Source organism: Maylandia zebra, linkage group LG3, assembly GCF_041146795.1.
Source record: "Maylandia zebra isolate NMK-2024a linkage group LG3, Mzebra_GT3a, whole genome shotgun sequence".
NCBI classification, from domain to species: domain Eukaryota; kingdom Metazoa; phylum Chordata; class Actinopteri; order Cichliformes; family Cichlidae; genus Maylandia; species Maylandia zebra.
Window position 1 is genome coordinate 62,667,497 of NC_135169.1, and position 27,874 is coordinate 62,695,370.

Sequence of the window (27,874 nt, forward strand, 5' to 3'; positions counted from 1 at the left end):
ATAACGAAACGCACTGCTTTTAAAGCATCACATCAAAAACCGGTCAGATAATCACATTTTTATTAGTGCTATTAATGAGTTTATATTATTTTAAGGTGTAGTACAGAAGGGTGAAGCTGTCGGCCTGTACTAACAGCCAATAGGGGGCAATCAGTCTATTTTAGCTTCCTTTACGGAGGGCTGTCCTGTGACTGCTTTAACCAGGAAACAACATTTTACATATTTTTAGGCAAAGACATCGACTTTGGGGGTAACGATGGTCACAGAATCGTGGAGTAAGTCTGCTTGAACCAAAGGCAGGGCTTTGTATGCATCATTCACATTAACTTAATATAAGCAGTGAATAAAGATGAGATGAATCATTTAACTGTGGATTTCCCACTTCAGGGAGCTGTGCAGCAGTTTTAACATGTTACCACTAGGTGGAGCTAAAAGCTGATATTTTGAACTAATGATCAGAGGCTGCTGTAAGATGCACACAGCAAACATTTTGGGCCTGACACCACAATTTGTGCACAGTGTACACAGCTACTTCAGACGCACATACAAAAACCAGCTCATCCACATGTGTGCGATGTGCACATCATACAGAACATTTATAGTTCATTCAATCCTCAAAATACGAAATCATCCTCATCAGACTGTCACGTGTCCCTGTGGCGACTCCAAGAAAGGCCTCGTCTCACGCTGAGCTTTGATTTAACAGGTGAAACACATCCACACCTCAGAGTACCTGTTAACGGTTCCTCCTACAGGTTTTGGGTTGGTTGTGCAACTCCACGTGTTAGTGGATCTTTGTCTACAAACATCCTAAACCAACTGAACCCATGATCTGTGCTTAGGCAGGCGATCAGAAGCAAAAGCTTAGTGGGCAGGACCTCCTGAGAGGCAGCTCTCCTGTACCAAAGATGAGTGCTCAGCACAGGCGAGCAGCCATTCATGCCCTGCTGTTTAAACAACATTAAACAGGTTTTTAAAGCAGCCGACATGAGTTCATCTGGTATTTAAAGCTGGTAAAATGAGTTCACTTTGTAGAGCCGAGTAACAGGACCACAGTAAGATTAAAAAACAATGTCGATCATTTTGAGAATAAAGTCAAAAATCTATTTAGAGAAAAACACTGAAATGTGGCGATGACAGTCGTTTTAAGTGCCACAGCTGCACTGTGAGCTGGTGAAATGCTTCAGGATCAGGTTTAGTTGCAATAACTAATCTGCACATTTCCACTTTATTCTCAGAAGGATGTTTATGTTAATGTGCTCCCTACACTCCTATGTAGGAAGGACACTTTCAGCAGGAGACAAGGCCAAAGATTTTTGTAAAGCTCCAGTGGATTCAAAGTTCAGAGTTTGCATAAAGGTGGCTTTAATAAAGACACACTTACAAATAAAGTTTTTTTAAAGCTTTAACTCCAGAACAAACTGGAGAAACTTCTCAACTTTTAGTTTTCAGACGACGGCGCTCTCAACTCAGCACGCTCGCCATGATGTGTCACTTTGTATCCAGACCTCCTGCTGGATTCTTCTTCATATTTCACACGTCTTTGCAAACTGTGAGGTCGCACACAACAAAACAGAACAACAGAGATGCATCTGTGCGGACGCTGTTTGATCCCAGGGAAATGAATGAATCGGATATCTGATCGGAGACCGAAGCAGAGTAGTGTTACTGGTCAGACTTGTGCCTTATAGAGCTCTTCAAAGTCCTGTTTCACTTTTTTCCACCCAACACACACGCACACACACCTGCAAATTAAATTTAATAAATAAGACGTACAATGTTGTAAGGCAAAGTTGATCATGCACTTGTCACGATAAACAACAACATACATGGCAGCAGAATCACTCCCACCCACCAACCCTTCATATCAAGCTTTCAGATTGTTGCCTGCTGACATCCTGATCTCGTACATCTACCCCCGATTTCTGCAGCAGGGTGAACTCTTTGTTCAGGGGGGTCGAAGCAGCAGGCTGGACCCACTGTGAGGTTTAGACACGCCAACTACAGCTGGAACTGATACAGGACGAGTCAGAGGCTCGGATCCAGCACCCAACTGCTGTGTGCCTCAGGACGTCCCGAGATAGCTCTGCAGCTTCCTTACTGTACTTCTGTCCAAAGAGCAAAGGTCAAAGTCAAACGTAGTGTTTGTAATGTGGAAGTGTCCGGTCTCTTCAATCAGGTTTACAATCTGCAAGACAGAAAGTGAGAGTGGTGGGCACAGGCTGGGTCAAAGTAAAGTCTGCAACTATTAACTATTGTTATACATTACTACTTCATCATTATTATTTCGTCTAAGGTCTAATATTTATTTTAAACAAGCAGATTTCTTTATGCAGTCATCTGCTGCAGGCACACCATGCTCTCAGCTGGCCAATCAGAAGAGAGCTTCGACCTGCGCTAACGTGTTTCCTCAACTGGTCGATTTAAATCGTGTGAATAAAATCTGAGATCTGAAAATCACTGAATTCAGTTTTTACATCTGACACGGATCCCAAGCTTTGTAGAAGTGGGTTTGTGTCTGATGGACGTATCGGACACTGCTGACATCAGCTCACCTGTTGCAGTATGTGACCTTCTCTTAGTGTCATTAGTCTTTTATGCAGCTCCACCAGCTCATCCAGGTAAACCTGAAAAGCACAAAGCAAAGACGGCTGTCATGATGTAGCAGTGGCTGATGGTAACAAACCCCAAGACATAACAACACTTTCCATATTTCAGAATATTTACTAGTCTACTCCACATCTAAAAACCAAAGACACTCGTTCTCACCTTATCACACTCCATGCTTTTGTCTTGCTTGCTCTGCTTGGTGGGACTTTTTACTTCCACTATCTGACAGACAGAAGAGCAAAGAGTCACCCAGGGTCACGCACACACCTGGATACTGTGGCTTTCAATCATGCTGATCTAAGACATAAGCCAGTATATTACTGATATGATTACCTGGTTATTAGTAGACTTTAATAAGGGCGGGGCCTCACTGCACGACAGCGGGGAATGGGAGGAGCTGTCACTTCTGCTGCCATCACTTAAACTAATCCTAAGTGTGAAGTCACAAAGAATAAAGACATTAAAACTGTTGTCTCAGCTGTTAGCTAAAAACCGCTAACAATGAAAAATCCCCCATCTGAGAGAGTGGGGACGAAGGACGGTCTTTAACATGAAGATGACTCTCGCAGAATCAGTGTCAGGGAGGGGCCTGCTAGATCAGGGGTGTCCAACTCCAGGCCTCGAGGGCCGGTGTCCTGCAGGTTTTAGATCTCACCCTGGGTCAACACACCTGAATCACATGATTAGTTCATTACCAGCCTCTGGAGAACTTCAGGACATCATGAGGAGGTCATTTATCCATTTGAATCAGCTGTGTTGGATCAAGGACACATCTAAAACCTGCAGGACACCGGCCATCGAGGCCTGGAATTGCCCACCCCTGGCATAGATGATAGAAAACCGGTCAACTGTTGGAGACGGAGACGATCTGGTTAAGTTATGCTTTTTGGCCAAGGTTGACGGCACGCCTCCACCAACAGGATGGTGGAGAGAGTTGGAAAGAGCTTACATGAAATACTTGAAAAGTTAGTAAAAGGCACGTTGAAAGAACCTTTAGAAACTGTCCCAAGCAATTTTAACCAAGATTTAAATAGCGGCTCTTCATCATTTTACAGGTTTGTTGTTAAAGGCTGGCTCTACTGCACAAACATGTGAGATACAAAGTAGCCCTCATAATAGCAATATCCTGGTTAAAAGGAATTCATTACCAATGTCTGCACACAGCTCTATGAAACTAAACTAGTGTGCGGTTCAGCCATTCGAAAAGCTGCCCTCGGGTTACTAACCTGTGCTGGTGGTGTGTGAGGTGTGCTGCTCGATCCGTGTCTGAATCCACGTCGTCGTTGTCGTCCTCTGAATCGTCGTCGTCGTCCGAGTGCAGATCCTGCATCACTGACTGCAGCGGGCCAAGCACTGAGTGGAACAGTTCAATAAAGCCTCAGTCATTGCAGTTTAAACCTCAGGAATACAAGCAGAAAGCTGCAGATTGTGACGTTGGTACTGTAAAGCTCAGCAAATGTGGTGATCTGACTTTCAAAGGGAACATGCACACATCTCGAACTCTACATAGCTGACTTACAGCTCTGGTTTTCAATTGTTCTCATTGCTCAGGAAAACAACATGATTCTTTCATGTTCTTCAATCTCAAAATGATTTAGCAGCCTCTCTTACGACGTCTTCAACTTTCTGAACCGACTCAAAGTAAAAGTTTATAAACCAGGGCTGTGCCCGTTTGTTTACAGGCTCAAAGTGATACTTTAAGAAGATTTGTGGTAATAATGTTTCTGATCATTTACACAAAAAGATATTTTCTGCAGCATTTCTAAGTTTGATTAAATGAAGGGCATCCCATGATTGCTTCCAATGAGCTACTGTCACTGATGACACAGTGCCGTTTGCAGCAGCGTGAAAGTGGCACGGCACTGCAACACAGAATAAGTCAAATGTAGTACAGAAACAGTCGTAGTTTGGCCTGGAAACTTTTGTTAAACAGTAACTAAAGTAACTTAACCTTGTGACTCTTTAGGAACCTGCACAATATTTTCACAATAAAACTGAAGACTCTCTTCTACCTGGGATGTTGGGTCATGAGTTGAGCTTTTTAACCTGCTGCTTTGGTCTTGCACCATGTACTGTATCAGTAACTTTCATCCACTGTTTGCTCTTCCTGTCACATGACGTCCTTCAGCCACACTTGGAGTCATTTGTTTACATTTGGGTCACATGACACCAGCAGCTAATGTCTCCCCACACACAGCCTGACTGTAGCGCACAGTTTTTTCACCTGAAGGGCTGAAACAGGTTCTTGCATATGTTGCAGAGCACTGTGATTGTTGGAGGTTCCTGAAGTTGCTCCACTGCAGACTGACACATGTGGCTCTCACTCCCAGACATGCCCAGGCTTGTCTCTTAATTGCATGCACTAGGGATCATAACCACCTGGTGTTGCTATAGCAATGATATCTCAGTACGACAGTTTTGTATCACGTAAGAATTTGTACCGGTATGATTGCAGACAATATGATATACACAGCTAGTTAATGCTTCCACTTTACAATAATAAAGCTTATGGTTCATATTAGAATATGTAGGAGGGATCACTCTCCTCAGCCTTCCCGGGAAAGTCTGTGCCAGCGGGCTGGAAATGAGAGTTCGTCCACTGCAGGAGCACGATGTAGAGTGGCTACATAAGATGCAGGTTCAGGCATACCAGGCGAATTCAAGGTCTGGCTATACCAGCATGGTATAGTACCAAGACTCATTGGCAAGTCCTGCATGGGGCGTTAGGGACTCGGGTCCACCCACTTCCAACAATGGGCAATAGCTGAGCCCTGGCTGAGGAGAGGCATGGTCCGAGCCGAGGTCCGGCAGCTAGAGGAGGAAAGCACGGAACTGGGTTTACAAGGAATCTGGACATAGTGGGACCTGTCAAAGCAGACTATTAATTGGCTTTAACTTTGGAGCCTTTCCACATCTTAATATTGCTCCGCTTAGTCTACAAGTCAATGACGGAGGAGCCACAGTGCAGGTTATGTGGGGCGATGGCACACAGGCTGGAAGAATGCAAGACTACTGTTAGCCAGGGAAGACAGAGATGGCGCCATGACCAGGTCCTGAGACTGAGCAGTACTGTGAGAAAGTAGCATCACACAACACCAACATCAGGTGGCTGGAGGACCCAACAGCAGACCAAAGAACCTCCCAGAAAAAGCCAACATAACAAACACAGACATCCAACAATGACTCCACAATGAAGAGCTGGATAGTACTGGACACCTACTGGCTAAAGAGGCAAACAGCCCTCCAAGAACACCTGGCAGCAGCTGCTGGCTAATCAACCACACACAGTGGTGCTGGACAAGGAGCAGAAGGCTGCAGTTGTGATAGATGTGGCAGTCCCAGCAGAGAGCATGTCAGGAAGGGGAGCATGAGAAAAACTGGAGGAAAACTGGAGCCAACGTAGAAGGTCAAGAACGAAGTGGTCCCAGTAGGAATGAACGCGTTAGGAGCTGTAATCCCTAAAGTGGAAGAGCCAGGCACAACATTTCTCACATGACCGGGTCCACTGCCAGAGACCTCGAGGTCGAGGTCACCGAGATTCAAACTCGTCGACGTCGTTAGCTTAAATCCTACGTAGCCTCGTTCTTGAGGTACTGCATGCACAAACCTGGCTCTCCACCCCAACCATCCGACCAGCGGGGTGATGACAATCAGCCTTTTTACAGCCGAGAGGAAAAACACAACATGCAGAGATATGTCAGGTTTTCATGATCCAGCCATTCATCCTTCCTTCGGTGGGTACTTCTTAACTTCAGTTCCAGACTTTCTCTTTGATATTTGGTCACATTGGGGCCCGATGAATGTAAAAACAAAGAATTACCAGATTTGGTTTTTTACCTTATTTTTGTTTTTAAGAAAAATATCAGCCACATCTGATAAAATTTTATAGAACAGCAGCAGTATAATGTCCTCGTAAGTGGATATCAGGCCCTTGTAGAGCAAAATTTAGTATTTTGGTCTAAATAACCCAAAATGTGATGTCCACATATGTGGACGCCCGGTCCTAGGAGGTTAACATGAGCATAACATTTTTCAGGCAAACGCCTCCATGTGTAATTAACATAGAGCCACAGTATTGTTACTGTTTTGTAATCAGCCATAGGCACTAGCACCGACTATTTTAAAGTGTTACTGTTACTAGTAAGCTAACATAAACTAACCAACCCAGTGACATCACATGCTGATGTCGGTAAACGTGTTATATAAACTTAAACTTTAAGCACTTACTTCTTAAATCGAGCTGCACAGACAGCGTTACCTTTGAGAGCAGGGCTCAGTGGTGTAAATTAGCCTTCATACATGTAGCGTTTCATGTCCACTTTAATGATAACAGCTAATTATCTCAAATCGTGAGCATGTTAAATTCCCACCAAGCAGGTTAACGATTATGGTAACTGTGTAACACTTCAGTTTTCTTTACATTGGAGTTTTGCTGAGTGCTGTGCATTGTTGTGAATGTCAGCTACATGTGTCGTAGTGAGGAAAGAGGTTGTGTGTCTGCCTGTGTGCAGGGGTGCTGCGTGTCAGCTGGAGGCGGTGAAACAACACTGTTCAATATCGATCCTGCTGCTAAGGAGCGTTTAATCCAAACAGTGTAGCAACCTTATGACAACCATACCACAGTCTCTACAGGGCACACAATAAGTGTTAGGCTACCACTGTGTACTTGGTGTTACGCTTGCATGACAACAGACTGTTGGATGCATTTGCTTTCTTTGATTTCTACCAGTGAGTGTGATAAGTTTATGTCAGCTGGACCTAAAGTGATGTTAAAAACACTGTTTAAGCTTCACACTGCCAGACTGAATACTTCCACCTGTGTAACACAACAGTTGGACTCACTATAGTCTCGTCACATCCTGACATCACCCCAGCCCTGTCCTCTGTGCATCGTGGAAAGTGACGATGGGAAAACATTCAGACACTTTGTGCTCACGTTAGTTTTCCTCTCCCAGATTCTCCCAACAAGCAGCTGAAGATCTATTAGGATAATTGTTGTTATCACAGTTAATATTCCAGATTTATCTGATTACATCTCAACACCCCACCACCCACCCCCCTTTGTCCTGTGCTGTTGTTGATTTGTTGAAAAGAAAAGTCATTAAAAAGTGAATTCAATTCTTCTACGGTGCTGCTGAGCACACGCATGTGTGCGAGGCGGCTGTTTGCTGAATGGCACTGAACACATGTGCCTGTACAGTTTAAATCATTTGCTCACGATTATGTTTAATTTCACGTGGCACTCGTGATATAAATCTAATCACGAAAACAAACAAATCAAAGCGCTGCAGTTTATTGGTTACATCGCTTTGACTGCACGAAGTGTCACGTATGATGTTAGTGTCACTAACAAACAGCACAAACTAAACTTTGTAACTTGTGTGCACGGTCCAAGTCGGTTACCTTGTCGTTTGTGGGGTGTGGGAGCAAAGCTTGAACTGGAGCTGGAACCCGCTGGACTGGGCTGCTCAGACTGGGAGGAAGAAGAGAAACAGGCAGCGATTAATGATAAAAATATGACTCAAACTGCTGTTTGACTGAATGTGGCGGTTCTGCAAACACAGAAGCAAATGAATACTATTCGAGCCCCGGCTCCGACAGTCTCGGTCGTTGTGTCCTTGGGCCGTTGCCTACTGGTGGTGGTCAGAGGGCCCGGTGGCACCAGTGTCCAACACCATCGCCTCTGTCAGTGCCCCCCAGGGTGGCTGTGGCTACAATGTAGCTGCCATCACCAGTGTGTGAATGGGTGGATGACTGGATGTGTAAAGTGCTTTGGGGTCCTTAGGGACTAGAAAAGCGCTATATAAATACAGGCCATTTACCATTTACTGTTATTATTATGTATGTGCTGAAAGAAGACCAAACCCAGCAGGAGTGGACCAACCTGGACTCACCAGTGTTCCCACTTTGAACACGTTCGGCTTTCAAACCACCTCCAAGGGACAGGAATTAAGAGTTACAGTGAGGGGGACTCTCTTTATTAAAAATATGTTTATTTATCAAGGTTTGTATTTATTTTCAACAAATACAAACATAAAACAAACGAGGCTGCAGAGAGCACTGGATGTCTTTTTCCAACTAATGTCAGAACTATCTGTCCTGACCTTAGTTGGACAAAGAAAAGCTCCAACAGGAGGTTTCATAGTGCCATCCATCGTCTGTTGGGTCGGCAAAGCATCAAGAGAAAATTAGATTTCTGTGTAAATGTTCAAGGTTGAAGCAGTACCTTTTATAACAGCACACACAGTTCACATGAAACAGTGTGTGCTGACATTTCCATACAGTCCTTCCCTTCATGTCCATGTTTGTGTTTGACACGTCTGTAGTTTGGATTCATAAAAGCCAAAAATGAAAATCGTTCTTTTAAACCCTTTCTTGAAGCAGCATCTGCCCACAGGCAGCAGAGGCTCACACAGCCCAGAGTGAGGATGTTTGACTCTTTCAGATTGACTGAGATGTGGACTTAAACAATGACAGTGCACGTTTAAACGTGTTTCAATGTACATGCACAGATACATAAGGAAACCTTCACAGTGCAAAACATGGTGAGGAGAAACGTGAGAGAAAGAGCGCACAGCTGCTCTGCTGGTTTACAGGCTTCTTCAAAGTGTCATAAATCTGACCGGCACTCCTGTTTACGGCTTTTGTTCTCCTTTACTCCAAGTAAGCAAACCCAATCACATCAAGAGACAATAAACCGACAGCACATCCAGGAAACTGTCTGACGGTCTAGTTTAGAAACCACGGGGAACAAAGTGGGAAAAGTTGATGCCTGCAGCCGCTCTCACATCCACAGCTCGCAGCGCTCTGCCTCAGCTCTGCTCCTCACGCTCGAACCATCCGATTCATCTGCTCTGGATTTCCTCTGATTAGTTCCCGACAATGGGTTCAGCTACAGTTCCCCCGCTGCTCTGCACAGCGAGCAACCCGCTCGCTCCTCCACGCGTCCACTGTCACAGATCAATATCCCATCTGTGATCTGTTCAGCCTACAATAATGAATCCCGCTAACCTGCAAAGCTAATGACAACAGATGGCTGGCACTCATTTCAGTTTGAAAATAAGAGTGAGAGGATTGTCCACAGCAGCAGACGACATCTCATGAAGAGCAAACAAATCTGGGATGTGATTAAAACAGCTGAATGTAGAAAAACACTGCACAGACTCAGGATAACATGAATACTGTCATTCAAAATAAAGATTATTTTTATCATGTTTGAATTTTTAGACACTCTTACATAATTAAATGTTCTTCGTGCTGTGTGATGATGATGAGTGGACACTTAAATCAAATAGATGATAAACTTTCTTTTACTAAATTTATCTGTCACCAGAACGTCACCAGTGTGACATCGTCAGCATCCTGAGACACCAGCATCTCTGTGGGGTCCTGACCATCCAGCACAAAGCGCCTCGACGATGCGGCGCCATGGAAATAAAACTGATTCGTTTTAAACAGACGTGTGCTGGTCGGAGGCCACACCCAGTTTCCCTTCCTTCATGTCATCACCTCGTCCGCGTTTCCTTCTCTGCCGTTTTTATCCGAGCACTCGCTCCCAAACTCTGAGATCAAAGATGAAGCAATGGGAGCGCTGGGCTGTGTCGCCTCAGGCCCACCAGGGTTGCTAGCCTGGGCACAATCAAATGCCTGGAATTTGTCACCCCACATGCTTTTTACAACCAGTAGCTGCAGCAGCCCCCACCCCAAAGCTACTTCCATGACAAAAACACAGGTTTCGGTGCCACTCTGTGAGAACTCCTTTGACTAACCACGCGGCAGAGAACGATGCATGAAAGAGCTGCACTTCATACAATCACTGACAACAGAAATAAAAACTGCTGCAGAAAGAAATGCTGTGAAGCACAAACACGCAGCCATTTGATTCTTTCAAAGCTAAAAGAATTAAAGAGGAGCTGTGCTATTTACGGCCCTCGTTTCTCCTCAGGTGCCGTAAAACCATAAATCTGTCTCGTCTGTGATTTGGCTTTAAAACTTCTTTATGGGGAGGCTCTCTGCAAACCAGCGTGGGCATGGCAACAAGGTCAAATGTCAGCCTGTTCATGAGGCTGCAGCATTTTCCTAATTTGGCTCATGGGTTTGAAGAAGACACAGACACTCTGTTAGATACTCGACATCTTCATCATCAGCTGTTTGCTCCCAAACCAATCAATGTGCAGACGAACGCACCAGAACTTCCACCAGGTTTACTGGTGGAAGTTACCAGTAGATGAGCTCATTCCCAGCTGTAACGACAGTAAAGCGTCACGTTTACTCACATCCGATCTGGCAGACTGGTCCTCCATATCAGAGTCATTAGCATCAACCAGGTCCTGGAATGGCGGCAGCGTGGACACGCTCCTGAGGTCTGCGTCCTCGCTTTCTGCTCGTAGCTTACTGCTGTGCAGCTGCGATCGGTCTCTCAGTAGTTTCTTATCCAAACACGGACCGTCCAACTCTGAAATCTGCATTTCCGAGGAGTTCACAAACCCCTTTTTGCGTCTTTTGGTCCCGTGATCGTCACCTTCGAGGCCGGACAAGCGCTTGTTTAACCTCGACGCATGAGTTATCCCCTCAGTCCTACGCTCCTTAGACAAAGACTTGGGCTGCTTGAAGCCCATCTTAGGATTGATCTCTCTAAGTGGCTGGTTCTCTTTGGGTTTCCTGGAAGATTCTTTGGGGGCTTTTCCGGGTTCCCAGCCTGAGTCCCTGAAGGCACTTTTGGGGTCTTTTAAATCTTTTGGGGTCTTGTCTATATGGTCCTTAAATGGCTTGTGGAGTTTGGAGATGCTGCTGTTGTCAGAGCTGGTGGTTGTGGCCATGATGAGGAAAGTGTTTCCTGTAGAGCCATCCTGCAGATTGAAACAAACACAGGAGATCAGATAGTAGCGTCGGATATTTAAGTAGCTGGAGATGAAAAGTGACATCAAGCAAAACAATAACAGAAGAGAAAGAAAGACTGAAGCTACACGGGAAAAACACGTAAAGCTCAGAGTGTTCAGGCACAAGGCAAAGGGAAGCTCCTCGCGCTGTCAGGGCGCTAATGAGACCATACCGCTGTCAGCTGATACAGTATCGAACACGCCACCGATTTTACAAGCAAAGATGTTTTTAAAGGTGCCGTGGACATGAAACCCACTCAGTCCACACATGCAAAGACATCATACACGTGTACATATTAAGTTATGCATAGTAATGAAAAACAATGCAGGGAAAAGTGCTGAACACACTAACTGAAACTTGTACAAAAACCTTTATTGATAGTACAGCTTCAAGACGCCTCCTTTATGAAGGAAGCAGTCACACTGCTCAGGTGTGGTTTCGTCCCAGTCTGTGGGATCGTCCCAGTCTGTGGGATCATAATCTGAACAGGTGATTGGCTCTAATCCCAACTGTCCCTCACGCTGATGTTGAAACCAAAGCTGATTGGGCGAAACAAAAACACAAAGTGTGGAACAGATCAGCTGATTCTGTTTGCTAATGTGTTGCTAATATCTTTCTACATTTTCATAGTTTAAACCAAGTTTTTCTGAGTAAATATGAGTTCTAAATCAGTGCATCCTGTTTTTATTTACATTTCACGCAGTGTCCCAATATTGGCTGACAAACACTGCAATGATCAACTGTACAGCGAAACACTGATGCTGTATTACTGTAAAACACTAAATATCTGTTTCTTTGTCCACAAACATCCACACGGGTAAATCTTCGGCCCCTGACATTCTGATGTACGTCAGATATTATAAAGTGGATCCCAGCAATCTCAGAAAAATGAGGGATGTTCCTGGCCACTCATTTCTAAGCCGACTAAACGAGGAAAGCCAAACGGCTGCTGTGAAACTAAGAAACACTGCAACACACTGTGGGTTCAGTTTGAGGGCTGTATAATGGACAAACACTGTAAATGCTGCTCAGCTGTGTGGCGTCTCACATCGTGCATGATGAGCACGTTATCCTCCAACACCAGACTAAACCCAGAACAGAAACAGGTAACCTGATGGTAACCCTCAGCTGCATCAGAGGCTCCAAACTAACCTGCTGAGGTTGGTTTTAACAGCAGTTGTTCTGGTTTCATGTTCCAGCTATAAAAACATGATTTTGATATCAAGCCATCTTAATTTTAAACTTACCACATACACTGATGTACTCATGCATATACACACAACGGACGATGACATCTTTGCTGCTGAGGAATTATTTTCCCTTTTTCCAATTTTCAAAGTGTTTAAAAAAATGTTTAAAACGTTAAAAAGAAAATATTTCAAACATTAAAGCACAACATTGGTTACTAGTAACCAAAATAACACAGGTGGCATAAAAACACTGATTTGAACATTTGTGACCCACCTGTGGAAGACTGTAGGGTCCAGTCTCTCATCTAAAGGTTAAATATGATGTGAAGATAACTTTCTACTAAAGATGTTCATGCACTATTAAATATGACAAAACGAATACACTGTGGCACATTGTGCTGTGCATTATTAATGATGCACATTGATGCAATTCATAGAAACACCATAAATGATCATCCATTTCCTCTGACGGGTCGTTGCATTAAAATAAATATATCAATAATGACTTTGGTTTGCAGAGCGCCTCACATGAAACCCAAGGACGTGCTAGGAACAGTATAAATGAAAATGTAGTGAAGAAGCCCACAGCTCCCTCACAACAACCGCCTTCTGCAGTTTATCCAAGGAAACACAGAGACATTCCCAAGCCAGCCGAGAAGCAACCTCTCCTGGGACCGCCTCCCAGAAGGCCACGCCCTGAACACCTCACCCCGGCGACAGCTGACTCAAATGGTAAATGGCCTGTGTTTATATAGCGCTTTACTAGTCCCTAAGGACCCCAAAGCGCTTTACATATCCTGTCATCCACCCATTCACACACACATTCACACACTGGTGATGGCAGCTACATTATAGCCACAGCCACCCTGGGGCGCACTGACAGAGGCGAGGCTGCCGGACACTGGCGCCACCGGGCCCTCTGACCACCACCAATAGGCAACGGGTGAAGTGTCTTGCCCAAGGACACAACGATGGAGACTGTCCGAGCCGGGGCTCAAACCAGCAACCTTCCGAGTACAAGGCGAACTCCCAACTCTTGAGCCACGATCGCCCTCCTTTCGATGTAGAAGGACATCGACTGCAGTCCGAGTCCCTCTTGAACTCGTCACCCTATCACAAAGCAAAAGCCCACCTTCGGAGAAAGCTCACGTCTTGCATCTGCGATCTCATTCTTTGCACTTCAGCAGTGAGTAACAATAACAGGCCTAGTTTTATAAGCGATGGCTGCTTTGCCATTTGCTGGCAGACGACTGCGTATGGGAGACACAATTTTCTCCCATTGGGCACCAATTAAAGCGTTAACATTAAACAACTAGTCCTTCTGATACGTTTAATGACAGCAGCTCTGATGAGTCAGGCACATTCCTGCTAAGAATAGGCCGAAGCACCTCGGTTCAATTCAATTTTATCTATACAGCCAAATCACAACAAGCTTTACATTGTACAGTATATCCTATAATAACAGATACAGAGAAAACTCTTATCCACATACAACACCATCTCAGTTCTGTTCACCACAGCTCAATTATACACATTATGACATAATCATTTTGCCTAGCAACAAGCTTTTAGCATATATAAACTTTACCACCATAATATTATTTATTGATTGATTTTTTTTACTTTTTTAATTAAGTATATCAACTAACAATATTGTAGTTTTAGTGATTCATCTAAAACAAAATAAATAAATTAGTACCAAACACCGGTGCACCCTGGGAGAGGCTCCAGGCCCCGACAGGCCAAAGCGTTTAGTGCAGTACAAGCAGGAATCACCCTGAGGTTTAAAAAACATATTTCATGCTTGTGCTACAACTTTTTTGCAGCAGCTGGTCTTTGCTGCAAAACGAGCGACCTTTGTAGCAGCGGTGCTATAAGCTAACAAGGTAAAGAGCAGAGACACTGACCTTGGACGCAGTAAAGCCTTTGCTTTTCTTTGTGTCAGAGCTGTTGGGAAGTGTTGCCAGCTTGAGGTGGGAGCCAAACAGGGAGGTTGAGCCCTCCTGCATTATCATCACCTGCCAAAGGAAAATCAGCAGCTTAAATGAGCAGAGAGTTCTTTGCTTTCAGTAAATGTAGAGTGTTCAGTCTCTACCAGGACAGCTGATAATGAATCAGTCATACTGAGTAATATCACTGTGTTTGTAGAGTCAAGTACCAGAAAAAAGGACATCAGTAAAGAATGTTCAGCTTTACTGTCAAGCAGCTTGTGTGAGCACTTTTGTACATATTTGTTCTATATTACATCGATTTCATCCCAGTCATCCCAGTGACATCAGTGCCTCACATGTACATGTAACTGACTTGGCTCAAACCCATTCCCATAAAAAAAAAAAAAAAACTGCATCAAAAACAACAACAACAATCAAAGAAAGAACAACAAAGGATTCTTCACTTGTACAAGTGAAGATGGATATCATGAAGATTTAGAGTAACACATAAATGCCACACAGTTACCAAACACACACAAAACCATATGACCATAGACTATACTGGCTGCACTCAAGGTTCACCTGAAGCACAACAAGTGAGCACCGCTCCAACTGCAACTCCAATCCCCAAACGTTTGATCGAATGCTTATATAGGTCATCATGTGCTGCCACATGCCCCTCTTCATGAAACGCCTCACGTGGTCTGAAATCTTACTCAAGAACAGAACCCGATTCCTGCCTAGCCTAAACATTTAGCTAATTACGGCTAATCATGAAGTGGACCTGCTGTCATCTTAGATCGCAGTGCAGGGGCGGGGCCGGTGTCCTGCAGGTTACAGAGCGCAACCTGGGTCAACACACCTGAATCACATGACTAGCTCATTACCAGGCCTCTGGAGAACTTCAGGACATGTTGAGGAGGTAAATAAACTGGATTAAAATGAAGTCAGTGCACATGAAAGTCCCAGTGAGGGAATTGAAAAGCTTAGCAAAGGATGGCAAGTTAAAGATGTGTTTATTGAACTCATTATAAACACTTTATCAACATTTTAACAACATAAACCGTTGTTCCACGATTTCTGGCACAGCTTTAAAAAGAAACACATGCTTTATGTTTAGCAACAGCGTTTGATTTTCGTACTGCACATTATAGCAAACATGTCCACTTTGGTCCTGTCCATACACAACCACAGATTTGTGACTTTGTAAAGCTCAACTGTGCTGCTCTGTTATTTTTGGCAAACTCCAGGAAGACAGTCGCACTATGTTAACGTAGATGTAAACGCTCCAGACAAGAAAACAACCAAAACCTCTGCTGGTGTGGAGCAGCAGGGCCGTACATACACTGCCCCGTGAACGCCGTGTTTCCATGACTGCAGGCGTTTTATGTGGATCTGACAGTCGTTCAAGTGCACAATTTAGTAACGGGACACATTTGAAACAACTGGTTTTGACTGAAATCCCTTACATTAAAGTGCTACAACAAAGTTCAACATCTGCAGCAACAATAGCTGCTACATTGTGTCATTGCTGAGGTGGTAACAGTAACAGGGAGGAGGAGTCATGAGCTACAAGCCTGTTAGAAATCTTACCTTTGAGTCTTCTGAACTTCTTTTGTGAGGATTTCGTTGCTGTGAAGGACAACAGAAGAACAGGGTGACAATCTTGGTAAACAGAAAAATACAAACTATTCATTACTATTCATATCTCACATATGCAGGGTAAACTAGTTCAGCCATTGACTGTCCAGACTGACTGTAGCACTTCAGCCCACTGTGGGGCCAATCAGAGGCTCCAGACATGTCAAATAAAGTGAATCACTACTGAAGTGCAGTTTTAAAACCCTCAGATTTACTGAGGAACGTAAACTAATGTCATTGCTGTAAAGACTATACACATATACTCCACACATACTACATCCATGATATAAAGCGACAGCCCAGGATGGACCTGGTCTGTCACGCCCTCGTGCCTACCCCTCCAGCTTTCAGTAACTTCCTACGAAACTCCTCTGTTGGATTGTTGAAGGTGAGCTTCTCACAGCGGAGGTGATTGACGGGCGGGTGACCTTCCAGGTGGAGGAACAAGTCATAATCAAAGCGAACTTTCTTCGGTTCTTCCTACGGAGAAGTGGAAGGAAAACCACGAAAGGGACAAACAATAAAAACCCGTCATGCAGCACGTTACCCACATCATGCTCTGTTTTTGACTGCATCATTTAATTAGATTCAATTCAATTTTATTTACACAGCATCAAATCACAACAAAAGTCGCCTGAAGGTGCTTTATATTGGACAGTAGATACAGAGAAAAGCCCAACAATCACATGACCCCCTATGAGCAGCACTTTGGCGACAGTGGGAAGGAAAAACTCCCTTTTAACAGGAGGGGCGGGGCCATCTGCTGTGACCGGACTACATTATTCAGATCCCAAACACCCTCTGAAGCCTGAACCATGAAATAACAGACAGAATTTTTTTTTTTAATTAATTAATTAAAATTTAAATTTCATATAAACCCTTCATTTTGATTGAATTTGCTACATCTGGCAAAAATGTGTTGTGCAATTTATTTACTTTCTTCAGGGGAAAATAAATAAATCACACTGATTATGTACAAGAACTGTATTTGTTAAATATGATACACGAGGCACTAAGTAAGTACCACAGTAACACAGCAAACTCAAGTCCTGATTGTAATTAAAAAAATAAGTTGAGAAATTTAAGGCAGCTTTCAAATGAACATCCATGTTTTTGCTGGGTTAAGATCAACTTTGATTTTTTTGCTTTTGGACTTAGTTTCATTATTTTTACTGGCTTTTTTAGTTTGAATCACCATTTGATGAAATGATGACAGTTTGGGTTGAGACGACCTTTGCTCAGGAGTCAGCATCTGTTAGATGTGTTCGAAAGGCTCTCTGCTAGAAAACGCCAAAGAAAATGGAGCCAGTGGAACCAGTGGAACCAGTAACAAGCTAAAACTCTGGAACAAATGCTGCTTCTGAATTTTGCACCAATAACCAATAATGGAGCTCTTCCAGCACTACAAAATGCACCTTTCTCTCCACTGGATGTGCCAGTTCATGGCTCTGACCCAGTATCTGTGTGGGGTCGTTTAATTTAAATCTCTGCATTCATGACCTACGTTACCAGGTGTCGTCACCCAAAGAGAGAACCAGTTCATCCAGCCTTTACCCTCACATGGCAAAGGTGGCATCGCCTTTAGGCCCAGCTGTGTGTGTGACCTGCTGCTTTGTTAGAGCTGCACACACACCTCTGAGTATTGGTAGGCCAGTTTTTTCTCTTTTCCAGCAAAAACACTTTCAAGAGAGCACAACTGAATCACGCGTACACTCCTTCAGTAACGTCGCTGCAGAAGCTTCCACATAATACATAAAATGTTGCAACAGCTTGAAAAGACGTGACTCTTGATAGAAAAATGAAAACAGCTCTGAATGGACACATTTGACAATCAGCCTCTCCAAAGCTGCAGTTCAGGAACGACCTGGTGCAAACCCGACACATGTTCACAGCATACACAAAAACCCCTTCATGGTTTAGAGGTTCAGGGTCTTACAACAATAGTGCATTACCCACAGACACAAACCCTGGCAGCTGAGTGCTGCTTGTTAAATGTACCTTGTTTCTGAAATAAACTTCGATGGGCAAGATGAAGCCTGCGTATCCAGATTCCTCCACTTTGTACGGTGGATCCTTGCACACTGAAAGAGAAAACTGCTGTTAGACTTCAGCACCAGGAGGCTGACAGTTCACAAAGCTTGCTTTAAATTCATGCAGTTACATGAAATGCAGAGCAGCGCTGAGTGTGCTGCAGCCATCTGGTTGGGTTGCTGGGAGACGGCCGCTCTGACAAACACAAAAAACCCAACCATTACATAAATCACATCCCCTCCACACCTGAACCAGGTGACAGGACTGTATTAAGACTGTTGCTTCATTTATTGTGTCATTAAACACACTAATCCTGCAGCTGTGTTCTCATGAGACCTCATTAACTCAATTTCTGCAGCCTACTCTGATGCATCGATACAGAGAGCGGGCGTCCATTAGAGCCAAAGCCTTAAACACACACGACAAGGCCAAGACGTCCACGCATGCTCGTAGAGGAGCACACGGATCACAGCGGATCCCTCCTGAGTCACAAACTGTACCAATGCAGGAAATGTACTAATTAAGTTACGTGTGCTTATTGAACAAAGGAAGCTTTGCTTAATTCTCAAATATTGTCCGTTTGACACATCACAGCATGCAGCTACGATGGTGATGCGTGTGAATGTGTAGAAATGCTGTACGGATGGATGAGAGTAGAGAAGGACGACATCTTTCTCACATCGTCCCTCTGCTGCCTCCAACATCTTCGTTCCTGAAAATCACATCTGTTCAACTCATGAGGAAAGATGTGAAAGCCAGGCTGGGTTTTCTTTCCTTCTTTTGTAATTTCTTATTTAAATGTTTAAAATTATTGTTGTTAATAAGTTACAAACTATTTTACTTACTGGTCACGGATCTAATCCAGTAGTCTAGAACTATATCTGTCCATGTATTCATACTATGACAGCAGTGGCACCTCTCAGTGTCCTTGTATACACAGCTATGTGCTCAGTTTGAAAATCCTACATGTGCTCAGGTTTCAGTGGTTTAGGTTGAAAAAGCAGCCTTGACCTGATGGAGCACATAATGGTTGTTGTGAAACGTTAGCTTCATGCTTTTCAGGATTTTTTTTCCTTCCACACTTTTAAATCTGCAGCTGTTTGACAAAATTAAATGTCACAGCCTTTGTTACCCTCAAAATGAACCAGGATCCTTATTTTAGGACAGATGTGTCATAGACACTAGGCTTGTAACAATACTACAGTTTCAGTTTTAATACCAATACCCAGAAAAATAGCATGGTGAAGAGTATAACTGCATCCTACACCAACAGAAGTAATGGTGAAGACTTTATCTTGAAAATGTCAAGTTGTTACCTTTCAACTAATTCTTTCAAATATAAAGTTGATTTAAATAAAATCAATCCTGGTGGCCTGCAGCGCTCCCCCTCAGCCAAAGACACGAATTTAAAAATCAGAGCTGATTTTCAGAGATGTTGTCCTCCAACCACGAGGTCAGCGGGATTCAAACTCATCTGAGATTTTCAGCAGATACACCTCTGGTATCAAGTTGAAAATCTTAGGTGACCTCCTCCTTGAGTTATCACATTCACAAGACTTTACAAATCCTTGATCCCCGACCTTGACGCTGAGCTCTTTAGAAGAGCACCTATGGCATGAACTTCCCAACCCTACATCCCCTCATTCTTGATGTATCACATCTGGACAAAGTGTGGTATTAGCTGTGTTGAAATGAAGAAGACAGAAAACAGAGTGCTTACTGTGAACGCTCACACCGCTCACTGCCTGGATTTCCAAACTGACCTTTCAGGCAGCTCTTTACATCCTGGTAATTGCTAATAGTTAAACAGCAATGCTGACATGTGCTCCTGCCAGGTTAATATTTATGATAATTTCTTAATACTTTAATACTAGTGAAATGCAAGCTTCACTGATCTCTGGAGATTCCTCTGAAAGGACTGTTCGGTGTTAAAGACAGCTGTTAGCTGCATGCCTGACTTACTGCAGCAGTGCCATGTGAAAACAGCACTGTTTGTATTGATGTTCTTGCAAATATGTACCATTGGAGTCAGTGATTAAGATCGGAGTGCCTATTTTTTGACAGCCCTAATAGAGACATTGCTTATGTTTGGAGAACGCAGGGACTGATGTAGACCCCAAAAACACGTCCCCACAGTGAAACGAGGGCGTGGGAGTATTAGGCTGTGGGTATGCTTCAGTCCATCTGGAACTGGAAATCTTGTCAAGGTGGAAGGAATTATCAAGAAAGACACACATGTGATAGTTTGGAAAGAAAAGATCAAGCAGCCAAACCTGGATCTAAGTAATCGCTTTGTCACATTTTCCTTTGTCTGAAAACGCCTGCGTCTCATCTGTTTGTGGGTTTATATTGGTGCTAATGTAGGACCCTTACATTCATACATCCCTGTAAAGAGGCACTTTGACGTTCAATCACTGTTGCTCTACTAGAGACAGTGCTATTAAAACTGTTCCAAAGTACTGACTAAGCCAATCTCAAAGAGCAAGGGCCGACCAAAGCTGCACATCAGCATGAAGCTATGGTCCAGCAGGCAACAGTTGCTCCTGTTCTCGGATAAACGCTACAAAAAGCTGAGCAAAAGCATTCTTCTTATGTCATGGTGAATCTGATTAGTGCTTATTTATGCACAGACAACACTAATTCATCATGATATTCACCGCAGGTGATGAAGAGTGTCTGTGGTTGACTGAGCAGAGCACCCAACAACAACCCTGCACTCCCCCACCCTACACGACCTCTCCTGACTCTACATCACACTAATCAGGTAACAGCAAGACCCTTCGACAAAATGAGGTCAACATTAAGCTCCTGAGCAGCAAGAGCAGAGCAGGGATGAACGCACACGCTAAAGTTTGTGTTGGAGGTCAGTTAGGCCGTACGGGTGGAGAGCCTCAGCAAGTTAAAGGTTAGCATCCTCCTCGCTGCTCGTCGTACCTCTCCCACCCCGCTAGCACACATGCTAATGCAGGTCACATACAGAAGCAGGCTGCATACACACTATATCACATATGTCAGCCTGTTAAGATACACACACCTCCACAGAAACGCACTGAAAGAAACTCCTGATCAAAGGTCTGAGACTAACAGCACACACAGCAGGGTGAAACTTCCACACCTCACCTATAAAACCACCACAGAAGTGTTGGATGCTCAGTGAGCTCCGGGGTGGCAAACTTTAATTCTTGCAAAAGGTTGATCAATTTCCTATTATTTGATCTGATTTTATTAGCGTCAACATCATCAACATGTTTGATGAAGAGCAAACATGATGCAGACGATGTAGGACAACTCGAACATGCCTGAGAAGGACCGTTTACGAAGTTTGGATGAACCTTCAGAGTCGTAAACTGAAATCACAGCAGAGAACACTCAGATCTGATTTATGACAACATCTGCATATCATAATAATGATAACGAAAGTAGCTCCTCAGACGTGTAACTGATGAGTCCGATGAAGAAGGAAGTAATAATGGAGCACATTATGATTCTTTACGTCCAATAAAAGCTGCCAAACCAGTGTTAGAACGAATCTAACATTACGAGAACCATCGAGAAAAAGTGAACAGCAGAAAGAGACAGCAGGTTGGTCACATCAGCTCCAGTCGGTGCTGCTCCTCGATATTAATGTTTTCCATGGGGGGGAATAAAGGATATGCAGGGTGTGATTGAGGTGGGTGATCTGCTGCACCCTCAAACGAAGCAGCCACAAGAAGAAGAAGAAGAAGACGAAGAAGACGAAGAAGAAGAGTGGTTTATTTGTACAGCACCAACGCGCAGTCGATTTAATGTGCTTCATATTTTAGGGTAAAGATCCAACAGACAATCTACGCACGTGGAAACCAAACTACACCACCATCAGAGGTGGGCTTCAGGTGTGCACCAGTACTTCCTGAAACTATTGGCCTCCTGTTACCTCACGAGGTAAGACATGCTGCACTACATCTGCTTACTAGCTATCATGTACTGGATATAACGTCCCAGTATGGAGAGTATGGCTACAACAATGACTTATTATTCAGACTTATGGATATATTCATGTCAAAAAGGTTAACAAGTAATAATAAATGAATGCATAGGCTTTCACAGGTTTCAGGCCCTAATAAAACTCCACCAGCAGGCCACGAGTCTCAGAGCGAGTCCTGACTCAGGCCTCGGAGCTTTGTTGTGGGGAGGGACTGTAAAGAAAGACAAATGTTTTATGGTAAGGCCAACTGAGAGGAGTGAAAGAGCTTTCAACAGACACCCCAAATAAATCAAGCTTCAATAAACCACTTCCTCAAACTTCCTTTCATTGATTGAACCGAGGAAGAGTTGGCATTTACAGCCCAGTTCCTGTTCCTTGGAGGTGGCCGCCTTGTTTATCGGCACCTCCTCCTAACCCCATGCTTTCTTGTAAACAACAGCAGCCAGCCTGGAGCTTTCTTTGTGTTTCACCTTCATGAGTGGGAAGCATTTTTGAGGAATCAAGGAACAATACCGGCAAAATCCCGAAGCCCTTCAGTTTCTCAGAGCTTATTTATTTTTCCTCCACGTTACAAACTACACGTTTCACGCAGTTTTCAGGGAGATGAACCATTTTTTTTTATCTTCCAACTTTCCATAAAAGTGACAATTCTCTGAAATATCAAACACCTCTGAAGAGATTCCCTCCATCTGTAGATTAAACGGCACTACAGAATCCAAATGAGGTGCTTAAGCAGCACGAGCCTCTGCTGCCAAAAACAGCACCGCCTTCGCTGCTTCCTAACAACGTCTTTACCTCCATTTGTTCAGACAGCTTTGCCATTTGGCTGTCACCATGGAAACACCTCCATGCTGGCCTGCTAACTAAACAGCAGCAATGATGAAGCGCAACGGCGGCTTTACTCGCCGACTCGGGGAGCTTCGCCGAGCTACACACCCAATCGTTTGGAGAGTGAGAAGAAGTTAGACATGCGCCATCTTTTGGCGTTCTCGCTCTGACTCCCTTCGATGTTTGGATTGATAAGAAAACACTGATGTGCTGACATATGAAGAAGACTATATTGAGAGCACTTAGGATCTGAGATCTTATCAGTGGACCTAGTTTGGTTTGGTATTGCTACACAAGCCAATAAAGACCAGCTGACAACTGTAAACAGCAGCAGAGCTACAGGACTGATGTTCAGCACCTTCTACATTTTTTGGCGTCCCGACAGACCCCAGATATGTCCAGGTGGACATACAAAGCTTATATTTCATTTGACAAGCCAAGTGAAATGGAGACATGTTAAAAGGACGTCCACGTCCATTTAGTCCCCCCCACCTCCAAACCCTCTGGTTTCCAAGGCTACAGTTTATAACCATCTGTAGTAAATACTGCTGCAAAGGTTATCGTATAAATCAGCACACGACCTGCTGCCATTAAAGCAAACTGTTAGTCCTCACTTCAGTTTGTAATTTTAATATCTGCTCGTGACGTCTTTAAATGTCTCCGTTTTATTTCAGTGTGTAGGTGGAGCTTGTGTGGCTGTTTCAGTTAAACTGGAAAGGAACCATGTCAAGAAAAACAGCTGAGCTCAGATCTTTGTGCGAAGCACACAACGTCCAGGTGCAACAACATGTGCTGGTGACTGATCTCTTAGTTGATTAAACAAGGAAAACATTAGACTAACCAACTAGTGTAAAACTAGGAAACACTCAGGTATAAAGTTCAGTTTGAGAACAGTTTAAATGAAAATGTCAAAAATGAATTATAGGCCAGTCAGTGAGCCATCGGGGGGCAGATTAAACTGGAGCAGCAGATCCTGGAAGTCATGTAAGCTGTGAGGCAAGGCCTCCTTGGACTGGACTTGTTTGTCCAACACGCCCCACAGATGCTCGACTGAACTGATATCTGTGGAATCTGAAGCCCAACTCAACACCTTAGACTTGTCCCAGTTGTTCCAGTTTGTGCTACTCAAAGAAGGCACCTTCTCCCACTTCTCCATCATCCTGTCCTGATGCTCAGGTGTCCACTGGTGACCCTTTTGGCAGTAGACGGGGGTCAGCGTGGACATCCTTACTGCTGTGCAGCTCCATGTGCAACAAACTGCGACACGCTGTGTGTTCTGACACGTTTCTATCAGAACCAGCATCAATGTTTTCACCAGTGTGAGCTTCAGTAAGTCACCTGTTGGACTGGCACACACAGGTCAGTCTTTGCACCCCACTGGTTTACTAACACTAACCCTACCTTCATTAGATCACTTTTGATAGATACTGACCAGTGCAGCCTGGGAACATCCCATAGGAGCTGAAGGTTTAGAGATGCAGTAACACAATCTTAAACCCTTATGCTTGCTCATGTTTCCTGCTATTAAAGAGAAAACCTTCACATGCTCCCTGATCTATGCCACTCACCAACAGGTGCATTGATGAAGAGATGACCAGCACCATCACCTCACCCGTCAGTGGTGGATTTCCATATTACCACACTAAGCCTTCTTTTCCACAGTGGCTCTAGTGTGTAGGGCTGTGTCAGCTGGGTGCCGTGTTTCATTAACAGTTAATCTTGTACTTGTACTCCTCTAAAAACTCAACTGTGTGTCACTCCAAGCAGATGATGTCTGCCACTGCTGAACAGGTTGTCAGGATACTACAATTTCAAACTCAGTACTGACACCACAGGGTCGATTCTGACCCCCTCCTGCAACAGAAGTTGTACCTTCAAAACATTAACTTGTTCATTTTTCAACAAATTTTCCCAGTTATATGTTAGCTTTAACAAAATAACTATTGAAGCTTAAAGGTTTTATTTATTTTACATAATTTCATTACAGATTATTGCGGTAAAATATATTTCAGGATCTACTAATGAACAATGGGCGCAAACAAACAACGCTTTACCATCTACATGACTGAATTATTGTAGAAGAAGAACATAATTAAAATGAGTTTGAATTGGGGTCGGGCGACTGGATGAATATTTCGACTATCGCCGATAGGCTGAGCATACTCAGCCGGATGGTGGACACGTGCATGCTCATGTTAGTCGAGTTTGAGTACTTTGCTCGTACTACACTGATTACATTGCTCTGCAATCAAAAAGTCTGTGGACGCACGAATTTATCGCCCATCGCCGATTATTGGACTGATGATTGTCGGTTGGAAAATTTTTACATATCGCCCAACTTTAGTCTGAATAAAGTCTCTCATTTGTTTCCTAAAATAAAAATAATGATTAAAAAATTTAGACAAAGTACGTGTTATGTATTTAGGATGAGTACAGGATAAGATAACAAAGTTAAATACATTTAGAAGACTATATATTACTTATACTTATATACTTATATTATATAAGATTATATCATACAGTTTTGGTTTGATTACAGACCAATTTTTCTAATAATTTCATTATTATTATTATGATCATCATTATTATTAGTAGTAGTAGTAGTAGTAGTAGTAGTAGTATCTGTGTGGCCACCAGTATTGTTTTAGATCAGGGGTGTCAAACATAAGGCCCGGGGACCAGGATCGGTCTAGCAAAGACTTCAGTCTGACCCACTGGACAGCTGTAAACACTGTGAAGGCGTAAACTTGGCATTTTTCTCTACATTTTACAGCTTTTTCCGATAGATAAAGGGCACTGATACTACACTAACATAATAAAACAACAGAGAAACAGTTAAATCTGATAACTGTGTAAATTAAAAATGTCCAGTTTTAGATTTATAGGTCAGTAAGTGAGCTACCAGAACTTTACTAATTTATCTGAGACATTTTCTTAGAATTTAATTCCAAAGAGTCACGCTGACAGATTTCTTTCTTTATCATGTAGAAAAGTTGAGACGTCCTGTTTTCCTTATTTTAAGATACCTCGGAGTCTAACTTCTCTATGGATAAAGGTGGGCTGTATGAGCTAAATAAGTTCAACATTACTGATCATCCTTACTGTCTGTGGAGCTATGTGATGAACACTGGGTGGACAGTCTGAAGGTTAACTGTGGGCTTCTCCAAGGTTAGTTGTTTACACTGGTTTGTACTGGTCTGGGAAACGTTTGGAAATTCATAAATGAATGTATGACACACTAAACTATTTATACTTAAATAAAGTTTTGTATGTAGTAATATTATTGTGTCTATTACAGCTACTACTAATGTTATACTAATTACTACTGCTGCTATAAATAAAAAAGATGCATGTAGACACATACTTCACCTGATTATATGATTATTGTCATCATTGTTATTACTGTATTATAATAACCCGAAGCACCAGCCTGCACCTCTTCACTCACTAATTTGTGTTGTCTGTTGTTATTTATGTGATTATTGGTGTCAAAACATGAAAAGTGAAACGACACCAGGACGTAACATTACACAGACAACAAGACAGAAAGGACTTTCAATGAGAACCTGACTCTGCAAACGCTGCACTACAGGTGTGAAATAAATGCACGCACATGAAGATACAACACACATTAAAAGTATACATATATACACACACACACACACACACACACACATATATGTATATATGTGTGTGTGTGTGTGTGTGTGTGTGTGTGTGTGTGTGTGTGTGTGTGTGTGTGTGTGTGTGTGTGTGTGTGTGATCAATTACAGATGTGAAGCCCTTAACCTCCACCCCTCCACACAAAGCACCAGGGCAGCTCTCCTCACCTCGCTTTGGTTTCGGGAAGCTTTCGTGCAGATGAAAAACCACTTTCTCCACAAAGTGCTGGATGTTGCTGTGCTCTGGTCCTCGCACAAACACCATCCAGTCGTGGGTGAACCCTTCCACCGTGGGTTTCTTTCTGACCTGGGCACGATGACCAAGTTCCAGTTTCACCTGCACAGCACCCTGCAAAGCACAAAGACGCAGGGTTAGCGTTACTAAAGACGGGTCACGGGTCCATGTTTCATGCAGGTGTTTGTTCCTGAAACACTGCAGTCTGCTGCTGTCCAACAACGTCTGTTTCCTCTCAGCTGAAGCAACAGGTACACGCTTACACACGACGAGCTGAGCTGCTCACACTTCAACCTCCGTGTGTCCTGCGCTTTGTTTCCTGAGCTAACGTTACACAACTGTTAAACCGTAACATCGTAAGAATAAAGAGCAAACTTCTCAACAAAGTTGGCATGTCTGCGTTACCGGCCCAGCGACTGCTCTCACTGACTACAGCCGCTCTCCAACACTCTATCGGCGCATTAGCCGAAACGTTTTGGGGGTTTCTCCCAAAAGATTTTCCTCTGTCTGTCTCTGAGGGGAATTTAACATCTCTATTATTTCATGTGGTAGCGGCGCGCTAAGTAGCAGTACAGCCCGAAAACCCTTGTTGCAGAAAAACCCACGGACCCCTCCGGTGTGCCATAAATGTCCACGCGTATAGTGTTTAAACCCGAGCCGGGAACAGCAAAGCACCGTGAGCAGCTACTTACCGAGCTGGCCATAGCTGAGGCCGAGCCTTCGTGTTATTTCATGGAGACTTCGTTTTATATTAAATGAGAGGTGAGTGCAGTTTGCCTATGACGGCCGACATGGTTTCTTAGGGACTCAACTCAGACCCAAGACTTTGAAAGGTTCGCCGGCTGTAAAGCGTCTGTAATGACGTGGACAGTATCCGCTTGGGGCTTTTCAAAGTAAAACAC

General features: G+C 43.6%; 1 protein-coding gene across 2 annotated transcripts; it reads right to left on the reverse strand.

Moving 5' to 3' along the window:
- On the reverse strand, nt 1–27,821 carry mllt3 (MLLT3 super elongation complex subunit). 2 transcript variants are annotated; one of them, XM_076882560.1, is made up of 13 exons: nt 27,665–27,821; nt 26,906–27,086; nt 18,251–18,333; nt 16,589–16,732; nt 16,205–16,243; nt 14,588–14,698; nt 10,887–11,459; nt 8,014–8,083; nt 3,837–3,963; nt 2,944–3,040; nt 2,770–2,832; nt 2,556–2,627; nt 1–2,188 (listed from the first exon to the last, which is right to left on the reverse strand). In XM_076882560.1, the coding sequence occupies exons 1-13, from the start codon at nt 27,674–27,676 to the stop codon at nt 2,066–2,068; spliced, it is 1,695 nt and encodes a 564-aa protein (XP_076738675.1). In that variant the 5' UTR covers nt 27,677–27,821; the 3' UTR covers nt 1–2,065. The 2 variants fall into 2 exon arrangements, with proteins under 2 accessions (XP_076738675.1, XP_076738676.1); XM_076882561.1 differs by lacking the exons at nt 16,205–16,243; nt 16,589–16,732; nt 18,251–18,333; nt 26,906–27,086; nt 27,665–27,821 and adding an exon at nt 15,194–15,390.
- Nucleotides 27,822–27,874: the final 53 nt, after the last annotated feature.